Consider the following 14143-nt stretch of genomic DNA (forward strand, 5'->3'; position numbering starts at 1 on the left):
AAGCTGATAATCATTTCCAATTGTGTTACTTTGGAGTCATCACACCGAATGCATGCCACCCCAATGTTGGTTCATTGCTATTATCCTGAATGGCTTGCTGGTCTCGGGCTGTCTTTTCTTGTCACATGCTGAATACAGTCTAGTGATGTTTGTCTTGCTGCATGTCAATAAATTGCCCAGCCTGCTGCCACAACCTGGACATAAAGTATCAGTTATGCCCGTCCATCAGTTGATCTGGACACCATGTCAGGACCCATCGATACACAAATAATATATATTATACACACAGCCAAGCAGGACACATAGTTCTACCTGTCTTTTATTATACTGAAGTAGAAGCTTGACAGGTCTCTGGTGATCAGGGCCTCCAGCAGACGAATAACTTTTCCAAACTCGTAATTCTTATAGGCCTCTGTTACCTGGAGATATACAGTATATTAAAAACACTGCAAACAATGCATTAATACAGGTCAACATAAAAAAGAAAACCTGTCATGGCAAAAATGTCTGCCACTACTAAAAAATCACAGCTGCCCCGTTGTATACTCTGGCTTCTGTGCTTTCTAAGTAGTAGATCTGTATTCTATGACACCTAGGCGACTAGTAGTTGTAGCGGGTCAGCAATGGCAGCTTATGTATTTTTGTCATGACAGGTTTGCTTTAAAGGGACCCTCTCCGAGGGTCAACACAATAAAACACATTACGCTGTGAAGAAAGTGGTATTGTACACACCCGATTGGTCAGTCCGTCTGTAACGTTGCCAATCTGTCCGGCAGCGACTAGGTATCAGCCAGATGAACCCAAGCAGCCAGCAAGGGGAGAGGATAGTCAACCAGCCTGAACAATCACATCAGATTGGGAGCTCTGCTACAGAGTAACGTTTTAGCTGATGGAGGAGTGCGGACAATACCCCTTTCAGGTTGGTGCCTCTATCATTTTCTTAGCACCCTTAATAGGGTCACTTTAATAAAATCAATCATTGCGCTTATTTAACGTAATAAGCAGCCCTTCAGCATCTGAGATCTGTAAGTCCTATAATGCCATGCCAACAGCTGGTCTTCACCATCATTACCTTGCTGGCGTAGTCCTGTAGCATATGCAGCATGTACTGATCTACGATGTACATCTCTGGGCCGGGCACGGAGTCCGTTTCTGGGCTGAACTCAGACAGGTTACCCAACATGAAGCGCAGTGTGTTCCGCAGCTGAAAAAAAGATACACAAGAGGTGAAGCTAGAGGATGCACTTGTCTCTCCAACAGTAAGGTTGAAGTGTTTGTAATTATTAAAATAAATAAATAAATAAATAATGGATCCTGTTCCCTTAACCTCCCTGGCGGTAATCCCGAGTGTGGCTCAGGATTAAATATCAGTCCCATTAGAGGTAACCCCGAGCCACACTCAGGATTGAATCTCAGAATCCCGGTTCAGGTTACTTACCTTGTCCCCAGGATCCTACGATTTCCCCCCCCGCTGTGTCTGCGGGCTGTGTCCTCCACCCAAGACCTCTGTGTGCCAGGCTCTGTTCCATGCGAGGGGGTGGAGCCCAGCGGCAAATTCAAAAAGTACAAAAATCATAACACATACAGTACACTGTAATTTTACAGATTATATTACTGTATGAAATTACTTCACATCCCTTTTATCCCTAATGCTTTGCCCAGTGCCCTGCATGTAATTTTATATACTGTTCTTTCTGACAGGAAACTGTAGATTGTCCATAGCAACCAAAAAGTGTCCCTTTATGTCAAAAGTTGTTTTAGACCAGCTAGAAAACCGTGATAGTAAATTAGAACACTTGCAGAATTGAGCGATAATGAATTGTGGGGAAATTTATTTTATTATTTTTTATATTTATAGTTATTATATTATATATTATGATTTTGTCTTTCAAATGTCGTCATACCCGGGATGTCTACTAGACTCTTGCTTGGACAGATTTAAGTGAGTTATTCCTAAGAATTACAGGCCTGCAATATAAAACGCAATATTCCTATGCAAAACAATCTACTGCTTTGAGATTTAAAAATCTGACATAATCATACCGCCAGGGTGGTTAGAGCAGGTTATACAGCACAGTGCAAGTGCTGTGCAATTTGGCCCCCTGTATCACTTAAAATACCTGGCTGACCCTGCCTGGTTCTGCCCTCCCCCCTGTAAACTGACCACAGTTAATAGTGGCTGCTGAGCCCTGACACCGTGGTCAGTTTACGTGCCTCCGTCATCCGCAGCTTTCCTGTCCCCCCCAGTGCTGTATAAAAAACATGCCTCTTTCTAACTTATTTCAGAACATCTCCCAGCGCTCACGTGACTGCTCGCCGCTCTCCTCCTGGCTGACAGCATACCTAATATATTATAAAAAAAAAAATACCATTTACAAACACTCTAAAGTACCAAAAAATAAATACTGTGTTAATGTTTTTTTTACCATCCTTTCATCTAGCTGCTGGGAGTGGAGTCATATGACTTACTCTATGTGACAACACTGGTGCATGACCCAGCATTACTGCATAGGGATAGGGTGAGCCCTGTGTAAGCTCTGTATACTAAAACATGGAGCTTGCACAGGGTTTCCTTTCCTCATTTCCAGCATTTGAACACAGCAGGAAGTAAAGCCGAGTATGTGTGGCTGGTGAGGGAGCATTGAACCAAACTTGTTGATTTTTCCCTGCTAGGACAAAGCACAGGAAATATTTATCAGCTGAGAAAACGACTGGAGGAGTGCGAAAACATCTTCAATATTACTGAACAAAGCCAGCTGAATGCCAACAACTACTAGCTACCATGACTTGGATAAAGGAGAACTTTCACAGACATACTTTTTTCTTTAAAGTAGGGATGTACCGATACCGGCATCTCTGCTAGTGCAGATACCAAGCATTTGGAGGGAGAGGGAGGGAGAGGGAGATAGAGATAGAGATGGAGATGGAGATGGAGATGGAGAGAGAGGCAATAGCGCCATCTAGTGGGCAGTTTAAATAATGTAATTAAACGGTATCGTTGCAACCCTACTTTAAAGCATATATAAACCCATTCTCTAAAAATCACATATAATCTGGCATGATCCATGTTAACTCTTATAAATAAATACAATGTTTTGAAATCTGAAGCATTCATTTAAATATTACCTGGTAATCCTGCCATGTAGATTCTCATTTTATCACTTCCTGTTATAGGATGACAACTCTCTAAACCCCGTCTCTCAATTGTTATCCTGCATTGTCACCCTGTCACACAGGCTTTCGATGGAAACTACAAATGTTTCAACACATTATGCAAGCATGGCATGGTTGTCACCCTCACGAAACCCACCCTGTAATAATATGTCATTCACCCATACACAGAAACGGCTGCAAATAGGCATTTGGAGATCAGCAGCACAGAGATTAAACCGTATGGAAAAAAAAGTGAAAACAGTATTTGATTTTTTTTTATGTTTTGGTTACAGAGCTCAAGCAAACAATTGTTTATTCACAGTTTACGTCTACTTTAAGTGCTCCAAGCTTTTTTTCCATAGAATGATTGCAGCTGTAAACTGCGCCGGCTCTCAAACATCACAGAAACATCCAGACTTACCTTACTGATATCCTCCCGTGCTGAATTCAGTACTGTAGGCCCAATGAGAACTTCAGTAAAGACATTGGACTCCGCTACCCACCAGCGTAGGACATCAGCTCCATAGGCCGGCTCCTTTGTTTTGTCCTGGGGTAAAGAAAGCAATAGCACTCTTTAGTGACACGTTATGAAAATATGTATTTATAAAATCATAAATAATCACAAGTGATATGTTGGATTAAAGCTGAAGTTTGATCTGCTTATATTTTGCATTCCAGAACATCACAGCACCCTGCTGCAGTAGTCCTTTCAAGGGCCAGGGGGCAGTATTAGTTCACCTTTACAGAATACACTTTAAAGTGGACCTTCAGTCATTTTTTCATCTTTCCATCTATTAAATCTTCTGGCCTTGTTGTTTTGACTTTGGATAGTAAATTTTTTTTTTGCTGCCAGTAAATATCTTCTCCAGCCCACTTCCTGTTTCTTGTAACACAAGCTTCTTTTGGGAAAGTTAAATGTGTGGATTAAGGGCTGGTTCACACCACAAAAAGGCACTCCATATGTGTTCCGGATAAGTTTCTAAATGCAGGTTTTTTTTAACAAGTTTTTGGTTCATTTTTGATAAGTTTCCAGATGCCTTTTTTCTTTTTATCCAATTTTTTTTTCACTGTACCGGGGTTCAGTGCATTTCAATGCATTTTTGATGCGTTCCAGTACAGTCCAGGAAAAATGCAGCATGTTCTACTTTTCTGGAATGCCCTGGTGTGAACTATACCATTGGAGACCATATAACCTACTTACCATGGGTTGATGATGCATAAATAAATAAAATAAAAAACACAGTGGACTTGGTGTGGTGTGAACCGACCCTTCGTGCTGCTTTAGAGTCCAGCTTGGACAGGAAACAACAATTATGGATCCCCAACAGCTCTTACAAAAAAAACAAACACTACAACAACTGCTACATTATAGCAGCTTTTTTATATTTTTTTTCAATCTTAATGCAGCCACCCCAGCTCCATCTCTGTCCAGCGTCACTGAGTGTCTTAGCTGTCCGAGATTCTCCCTCCTGATTGGCTGAGTCACAGCAGCGGTGCAATTGGCTGCTGCTGCTGTCAAAGTCAGCTAGCCAATCAGGAGAGGGGATGGGGCCGGGTTGGGGCTCGGTGTCTGAATGGACACAGGGAGCTGTGACTCGGCTCGGGTGCCCCTATAGCAAGCTGCGTGCTGTGGGGGCACTCAACAGGAGGGAGGGGCCAGGATCACAGAAGAGGAACCCAAGAAAAGGAGGATCTGGCCTGCTCTGTGCAAAACCAACTGCACAGTTGGTTTTGTAACTGTCTGTAACTCCACACAGTAATGCAAGGCTTTCTCCCTGGTGTGGAGTGTCGTGCTCGCCCCCTCCACAGGAGAGTCAGGATGCCCACCAACACACAGCTCCTTTCTCCATCTGCAATGTAGAGAGCGTCCTGACTCTCCTGTAGTCCACGGGAGGGGGCGAGCACGACACTCCACACCAGGGAGAAAGCCTTGCATTACTGTGTGGAGTTACAGACAGAAGAACAGGAAGTGAGGATTTCTCAGAAGAAATAAGGACATTTAAAAGCAAAATGGAAGGATGAGGTAAGTGAGGGAGGACTGCACTAAGGTAAAGGAAGCTATTTAGGGAAAAAAAATTGTACCTTTACAACCCCTTTAAGTGTGCTGCGGTTTGGGCAATGACCCAGTATGCAGTTAAAAAATAAAATAAACACAAGATTTTGATGTTTGGACAGAGATGAGTTTTGGAAGACGCCCAAGCTCATCTCTGTTAAACCCATGTCTGGATCAATCCTTTCAGTTTTATTTTCCTGCAGACTTCCATTACCACTAGTCTAGTACACATGTCTTTCAGCTGCACCAAGATCTGATGAACAGGGACCCTCTGTGCCCCTGAAACACATTTTATGGTAGAAAAATTCCACTAAATTTGAACTGTACTTTACACACAATGAAAAGGTCATGTGACAAGTGACGCAACGCGTCAGGGAGGAGCCTAGCGACGACACCCAGGAGATACAGAGTGAGAAGCTTATTATTGTATCTGATCGTGTTTATGCACTGATTCTATTTGACTGAATGTGAGTTATTATATTTACATCTCAGGCATTATAACCAGCACTAGCATATTGCGCTGTGTTTTACTAGCTCTGGTTTGTTTGAGAGCTATGGTACATAAGGCAATCCGAGAATAGGAACTAATGTGGAAACACCTGAAGTCCTTACTAAATCGGTCTTTAAACAGACTTTATTCAAACAGCAGGGATCTCTCCAGTGATTAAAAACACTAACAGGACTTTATCCATATAGCAGGGATCTCTTCAGTGAATACATACTACCAGGCAAACTCATCTCCACCAGTTTTTGTGGAAGTTTTTATATATTTTCTTTGATATCTTAATATATTTTGCACAATCAGTGGTTTATTGCATTGCATATGTGACCATTGTTTTTTTTTCATGTGCTGGATTTTATTAATTGTGTTTCACATTAGAAGGTTGATTTTTGGCGCAATTTCACATATCTATTCAATTTTGTCAGAAGACATTTTTTGAGTTGCGGCTTTAATCATTTGTTTATCTTCTACTTCTATTTTTTGAAAATTCACATCAGAGCTTGAGTCACTTTATTAATTTACACACAATACTGTACACACTTTTCTCCTTGCATATCACCTAAGACACAAGCTGATCCTCGGCTGCTACTTTTTGGAGAGAAATTGTTCCTCAGGTGTGAACACCTACTAAAAAGAGCTTTAGCCCTACTCCATCTTTAAGAGTGAGTGAGTGACTTGTATAGCGCAGCAAATGCGAACTTAATCGCCTCAAGGCGCTTGGAATCCAGCGTCGTACCGGTCTTTCAGAAGAGGTGGGTCTTTAGTTTTTTCCTAAATGCCTGATGGTTTTCCTCTAAGCGGATGGTGATGGGTAGTGCATGGTTAAGCTCTTCGTATCCAGGCCATTGTATTTTGACGGCCACAAAGTGGCTCTACAATGCCGGGAGGACGTCTATTGACGTCCTCGGCTCCTCCGGCCACTGAGGTGCCTATGCACGTGCCCGGCGGCTGCGATGTCCGCCAGGTACCCGCGACCGGCCGTTACACAGCCAAGGACGTGGAACTGTGTGTGTAAACACAGAGCTCCACGTCCTGTTAGGGCGAGAGGAGATCGATCTGTGTCCCTTGTACATAGGGACACAGCATGGGTCACCTCCCCCAGTCAGTCCCCTCCCTCCATAGTAAGAATCACTCCTAGGGAACACATTTAACCCCTTCCTCGCCCCCTAGTGTTAACCCCTTCCCTACCAGTCACATTTATACAGTAATCAATGCATATTTATAGCACTGATTGCTGTATAAATGTGAATGGTACCAAAAATGTGTCAAAAGTGTCCGATGTGTCCACCATAATGTCGCAGTCCCAATAAAAATCACAGATCGCCGCCATAACTAGTAAAAAAACAATTAATAAAAAAAGTGTCATAATTCTATCCCCTATTTTGTAGGCGCTATAACTTTTGCGCAAACCAATCACTATACGCTTATTGTGATTTTTTTTTACCAAAACTATGTAGAAGAATACGTATCGGCCTAAACTGAGAAATGTTTTTTTTTTAAATGGGATATCATAGGAAAAGTTAAAAATATTGATTTTTTTTGTCAAATCTGTCGCTCTATTTTTGTTTAAAGCGCAAAAAAATAAAACCGCAGAGATGATCAAATACCACCAAAAGAAAGCTCTATTTGTGGGGAAAAAAGGACGCCAATTTTGTTTGGGAGCCACGTCGCACGACCGCGCAATTGTCAGTTAAAGCGACGCAGTGCCGGAAGCTGAAATTTCGCCTGGGCAGGAAGGGGGTATATGTGCCCAGTAAGCAAGTGGTTAAGACCATTTCCTCTGTTGGTGAATCTTACATTAGTCCTGCAAAAGGCTACAAGTAGAAAATGACATTTCATATATATTACAAATATGGGTATTATTTGTGACTTTCGCGTTTACGCTCAGCCATTAGCACAGCAATTTTTTGTTGTTGTTCTAAATAGACCTCTAAGCCCACGTTCACACCAGTGCCATTTGTCATGCGATTTGACAGTTCCAAGTCGCACAAAAAGTTGCACACTACCAGTAATGGAACCGTTCATATTGCTGCAACTCATGTGTCAGTGATTATGAAAAAGTTTCCTGCACTACTTTTTTCCGATTTCATAGCGACTTGCATGGTTAAATGAAGTCACCACCTGCAATGAAATCAGCAGTGCAAATCGCACCGATATGTGGCTTTGAAATCGTGCTGAAGTGGCGAGATTTCAAAGCCGCAGCAGTGTGAACCTGGGCAAAGTGTGGCGAACGCTTAGCAAAGCGATAACAATTTGTGCTAGTTGTACAGAAGCCAATGATATTTTGCACAGTATTAAGATGGTGGCTAGGGAGAAACCGATACTGTTTTCTTTTACTGGCAAGTACCGATCCGTTCGGTCAAGTACTAGCCGATACTGAGTACCGATACCTTTGGAGGTGCGATTTGAGTCCATTCAAAAATAAAAGGGCTCAAATCACACTGTAAAGAATTGCATGCGATTTGAACAGGAATGCGGTGCGATTTCTGTCTGAATACCATGCGATTTCCCGCACTGTTCCTGTGTGAACCCAGGCTGAAATCACTATGGCAAACTTGGGTTCACACAGGAGCGTTGTGGGATCGTATACGATTCTTTGCCGTGCGATTTGAGCCCTACAGGGTCAAATCGCACCGCAAAGGTATCGGTTTCGGGTATCGGAGCATTTTCACAAATACAGTACTCGTGAAAATATTCTGCATCAGCTCAACCCTAGTGGTAGCAATAAAGATATATAGGAAGAACAATTCTATTGTGTAATATAGATATTTTTATTACAGGGTTCCAATATTTACAAAAAAAAGATGTTTGTTTGAGTAACGTATAATAATTCTTATTGATAAAGATACCACAGTAACCATCTTACCTGCCCCCCATTTATGACGACATCTGGGTCCACCACATTTCCAACGGATTTAGACATTTTGTCTCCTGTTTCAGACAGAACGAATCCATGGACTATCACATTCCTAAAAGACACAAAGACAGAATGACAGCGCACGTCACAAGTTTTATTTAATCAAGAGTTAGGCCCCTTTCACACTGGGGCGGGAGGTGCGGTGGCGGTAAAGCGCCGCTATTTTTGGCGGCACTATACAGTCGGAATTGCGGCAGTATTCGGCCGCTAGCGGTGCGGTTTAAACCCCCCGCTAGTGGCCGAAAAAGGGTTGATACCACCTGCAAAAGGCCTCTGCAGAGGTCAGGTAACTATTAGGGGGGGTTGCTGAACACAGAAGGTGTTTTATCTTAATGCATAGAATGCATCATCCACTTTAGGACCCCTTTCACACTGTAAAGAGCCTAAAAAGGAGCCTCATCTGCAATTCCAGTGTCAAAGCACGAGTGCTTTCACACTGAGGCGCTGCACTGGCAGGGCGTCAAAAAAGTCCTGCAAGCAGCTTCTTTGCAGCGCTCTAGGAGTGGTGAATACACAGCTCCTAAAGCGCCCCTTCCCACTGAAATCAATGTGAAGCACCTGCAAAGCGCCATTTTGTGGGCTTTTTTTAACCCTTTATTCGGCCACTAGCGGGGGTAAAAAGTACCCTGCTAGCGCCCGAACAATGCTGGTAAAGTGCGCTAGTTTTAGTGGCACTTTACCAGCATTTTTTGGGCGCTGGCAGTGTGAAAGGGCTCTAAAGTGTAAGCTAAAACTTTAAGAGCCCTTTCACACTGCCAGCACCTGAAAAAACGCTGGTAAAACTTGTAATGCTTTACTGGCGTTATTTGAGCGCTAGTGGCCGGATAAAGGGTTAAAAGTGCCCACAAAGCACCGTTGCCAAGGCGCTTTCCACTGATTTCAATGGGAAGGGGCGCTTTAGGAGCGGTGTATTCACCGCTTCTGAAGCGCTGCAAAGAAGATGCCTTGCCAGCACACCGCCTCAGTGTGACAGAACTCGGGCTTTCACATTGGGATTGCAGATGAGGCTTCTTTCAGGCGCTTTTTTTAGCGCTAAAGCACCTGAAAAAGCCCCAGTGTGAAGGGGGTCTAATACTTTTTGATAAAATGAGAAAGGGTTCGAATTCGTATGCTGTGCAGGGGCTGCATTTGACCAAACAAGGCTTCACAGACAGTCCTATTAATTTTAATTGGGATGCAGCAGCTGCACAGACACAGCCGCTTCTTCCAATTTGACAGCCGTGCAAGTGCACGGTCCCAAATGCATCCAGTGTGCAATCGGGGCCATGCACCGCATACACGCTGCTGTCAAATTGGGAGTAGCGGCTGTGTTCCAATTAAAATGAATGGGACTCTGCCTGCACAGGGATACACAGAATACTGATACATCCCTTGGGGGCCAAACACAGCCCTTGCATTAGCAAGTGTATAAGGCCTAAAATCTGATGGGGGTTATAATCCTAATAATCTTTCCCCATTCTAGCCAAAAGGAGAAAAAAAGTTTTTTGGCTTGATATACAGAATCAAACTGATCTTTCCACAGGCATGCAGAATCTTGTTGGCAAAATATTCATGTTCATATAAGGGGCAGGCATTGTCTTAAAGGAGTTGTAAAGGAAAAAAAAATTCACCTTAATGCAATCTATGCATTAAGGTGAAAAAACATCTGATGATTAAGCCCCCCCCCCCCCCCCCCCCGACTTACCTGACCCCTCGAAAGTCCCGCGCTCGGTCCCGAGATCCTCTTCGCCGCTCAGCCTGGCCGCTGATTGGCTAGAGCGGATGGAGAGCAGCGCAGCCATTGGCTGGCGCTACTGTCAATCATATCCAGTGACGCAGCGCGCCGAGGTCGAGTGATACAGTGAGCGGCTATGGCCGTTCGCTGTATCACAGGAGCGCGCCCGCAAGGACTCATCACCATGTGAGCTCTCTCGCATGAATGTGATGAGTTCTTGTGGGGAGGACCAGAGACAGCCGCCAAGGGACCCCAGAAGACGTGGATCGGGGCCACTCTGTGCAAAACGAACTGCACAGTGGAGGTAAGTATGACATGTTTGTTATTTTAAAGAAAAAAAAATTAAAATAATTGAGTGACCCTTTAAGCCAGCCATAAATCGAATCTTTGCCAGTTCAGCAGGGACCAGCCCAGATTCAATCCATCTATGGGCAGGCTGATTGTACCCAAGTCAATCCATTGATTAACTTGGGTACAACCAGCATGTTGAATTTTTAACATGCGATTAATAACAGCGGATATAGCCGCTAGCAGGAGAACACAATAGCTCTGCGGGATAATCTATGGCCGGCTTTATAAGCACATACCATAATACACAGTACACACATCATGCTCTATTAAACACTTTGTTTCACACACAACCATTAGTGAATACAACATCCTGTGATAAAGTATAGTAAGGTGCAAATTCTATATTTCCTCATCTACTCCACACCATCCAATACAAGAAGTAATCCAGGAATTCATTGACAATTGCTTCCCAGCAAACAAACATTTATTTCCCGGTCACTGAGTTATACTTGGTAACCACATTTTAGCCGTTTAGCACTATAGGGCATAAAGTAATAAAAGAAACGATAGCACCCCAATGTACACAAACCTTGGCCTGCACTTCTGTAAAGGTTGTTTTTGTACAGAAGACCAAAGAGCAAAGGTCAAACAGCAAAAATAGATTATTAATGTCATTTGTTTGCACAAGGATAGAATATAACTTAGAGCAAAGGGAATGACAGAAAAACTAAAGGTTAAAAAAAAAAAAAAAAAAAGCATGGGATGGGTTGTTAATGAAATCTAATAAAACTACCTATTTTATACAATGAATGATACTAATGCCTACCAGTCTTAAAGCCTTAGACCCCTTTCACACTGGGGCGCTTTGCAGGCGCTATGACACTAAAAATAGCGCCTGCAAAGTGACCCGAAACAGCCATTGCTGTCTCTTCAGTGTGAAAGCCTGAACATGCTCTGTTAACAGGTTTTGTGTCACTGAAAAGTTGGGCAGGGAGTTCAGTAACGCTGTGCTTGTGGTACTACCAGGCTCAGCATTACTGATCAGTGTGCAACTCTAGATTCAGCTCTGCAAGAGAGCGGGACTTTTATTCTATTGATTGTACACAGAATATTGGTCAAAGCAAAAAAAGTGCATGATCAGTTTAGAAAAAAAGAAAAATAAACAAACATATCTAAAACATAAACATAACTAAAGGCCCCATGCACACGAGACGCTGCTAAACTCGAGTTCAGAGGCATTTAATGTTATCCTATGTGTCCATGCACACAATCACGTTTTTTGGCGTTTTAAAGCAGTTGGGTTTATGTCTGTTTTTTCAGATGCAAAATTTTGGGTTCAGAAGCGTTTCATTTTTGCGTTTTAAACTTTGGGAGGGTCTACAATGTCTTTGAGATAAGCGCTGACAGCCGCAAACACGGTAAAACCCCGCTAATCGCGGCAAAACGCTGCGCAATTCACGGCAAAAACGGGCGTTTTAAACGCCGGTTTTTGCCTTTGAAAACGTGAGTTTAGAGGGGTTTGTAATTGCTTCTCGTGTGTATGGGGCCTTAACATTTCTGACAGAATTAACACACTTTTTTTCTGTACTTGCTGCATTTTCAAATAGATAAAACACAGATGGAATGTTAGAATAGAAACTCTGGTACTTACTTATATGGTGCTTTGTTCCTGGAAGCCACACTGGTGAGGAGAGAAGACTGAAACCATCCTCCGAGCTGGTCCTTGCCTTCAATATACACATCTGCTCTCTGCTCTGCATCTGCAACAAAGTGCACAGGTTGAACCTTTCAAATGGAAACAACCTCATACATAGAGGACAGAAAAATTTGACTCACAACTAGACTTCTAACTTAAAGTCCTATACAGTTAAACCTTGGTTTGAGAGCGTTTTGTCATGTCACATCTGAGTATAAAAGAGAAGAGAGGAGCCTCCAAGTGTAGCAATATGGTTACATTTAATGAAGATACAACATTTAGCAACATATTGCTACACTTAGAGGCGCCTCTCTTCTCTTTTATACTCTGTAGTTCCTGCTGGATTTTTCTTCTAATCCCCTTGTGGAGGCTTCCATTTGTGGATGGACATTTTATGGTTACACAACTTATCACATTGCTATAATCTTTTAATATGGACTATAAACTGAAGGATTTATGAATAAATGGTTGTGGAACGAATTATTTGAGTTTTCATTATTTCTTACGGGGAAATTCACTTTGATATACAAGTGCTTTGGATTACAGGTGAGCGCCCTCACCCCAAAGCACCCTGTCCCCATGTTGATGAGGACAAGGGCCTCTTCCCGACAACCCTGGCTGTTGGTTGTCGGGGTCTGCGGGTGGGAGGCTTATCGGAATCCAGGAGCCTCTTTAATAAAAGGGCCCCCAGATCCCGGCCCCCCACCCTATGTGAATGAGTATGGGGTACATCGTACCCCTACGCATTCACCTGGAGGAAAAAGTGTAAAAAAACACTGCTCTCCGGTGTCGTCTCCGCGCTCTTCGGTTCTTCTCCCTTCTGCCGGGCTACTCCGCTATCTTCTTCCAGCTCTTTTACTAGCGGCGGCCCGGTCTTCTCCATCGTCTCCTCCCGCTCTCCGTTGTCCTTCTGCCGGGCTCCTCCGCTATGTTCTTCCAGCTCTTTTACTAGTGGCGGCCCGGTCTTCAACGTAATCTTCTTCCCTCTTCTCTTCTTTGATGTTGACACAACGCTTCCTCCTGTTGTAATGCCGGGTGCGCAACAATTTATAAAGGCACGGGGCGTGGTCACCGGGTGATATCACCTGGTGACCCCACCCCTTATGTCGTCACCACCCGGAGCATGATGGGACTGCAACGTAATAAGAGGCCTATATAAATCGTTGTGCACCGCGCACACGGCATTACAGCTGGAGAGATCGTTGAGTTAACATCAGAAGAGAAGGAAGAAGACGATGCAGAAGACTGGGCCGCCGCTAGTAAAAGAGCTGGAGGATGATGGCGGAGGAGCACAGCAGAAGGCAGAAAGAACCGGAGAGCAGGAGAAGTCAGAAGAAGACCCCCGAAGTCGGGAGAAGACCGGGCCACCGCTAGTAAAAGAGCTGGAAGATGGCGGAGGAGCCTGGCAGAAGGCAGAAAGAACCAGAAAACTGAGAAGTCGGAAGACCACCAGAGCTGCCTAATAAATTACTTTAAAAACCTGGGTATGGCTACGATGAACCCAATACTCATTCACATAGGGTGGGGGGCCGGGATTCCGATAAGCCCGCCCACAGACCCTGAAATCAACGGCCAGGGTTGTCGGGAAGAGGCCCTTGCCCTCATCAACATGGGGACAGGGTGCCCCCCCTGCCCCAAAGCACTCACCCTCATGTTGAGGGCATGCGTCCTGGTATGGTTCAAGAGGGGGGGGGGGGGTTTGCTCGTCCCCACCCCCTTTCCTGACCGGCTGGGCTGTGTGCTCGGATAAGGGACTAGTATGGCTTTTGGGGGGACCGCCACACAGTTTTTTCGGCATAGGGGTTCCTCTTTAAATC

The 14143-nt window shown here is 43.9% G+C and overlaps 1 protein-coding gene across 1 annotated transcript in view; it reads right to left on the bottom strand.

Annotated features, from left to right (window-relative positions):
- Positions 1-14143, bottom strand: part of IARS2 (isoleucyl-tRNA synthetase 2, mitochondrial) — an 88614-nt gene that overhangs the window by 5610 nt on the left and 68861 nt on the right. Inside the window, exons 15-19 of the mRNA XM_040351420.1 lie at positions 12282-12390; positions 8575-8677; positions 3575-3700; positions 1073-1204; positions 313-419 (exon numbers count right to left, since the gene is read on the bottom strand). Of these exons, the coding sequence (XP_040207354.1) occupies positions 313-419; positions 1073-1204; positions 3575-3700; positions 8575-8677; positions 12282-12390 (577 nt within the window). The remainder of the gene's footprint in view (positions 1-312; positions 420-1072; positions 1205-3574; positions 3701-8574; positions 8678-12281; positions 12391-14143) is intronic.

The sequence above is a fragment of the Rana temporaria genome, chromosome 4 (assembly GCF_905171775.1).
Source record: "Rana temporaria chromosome 4, aRanTem1.1, whole genome shotgun sequence".
Taxonomy (NCBI): domain Eukaryota; kingdom Metazoa; phylum Chordata; class Amphibia; order Anura; family Ranidae; genus Rana; species Rana temporaria.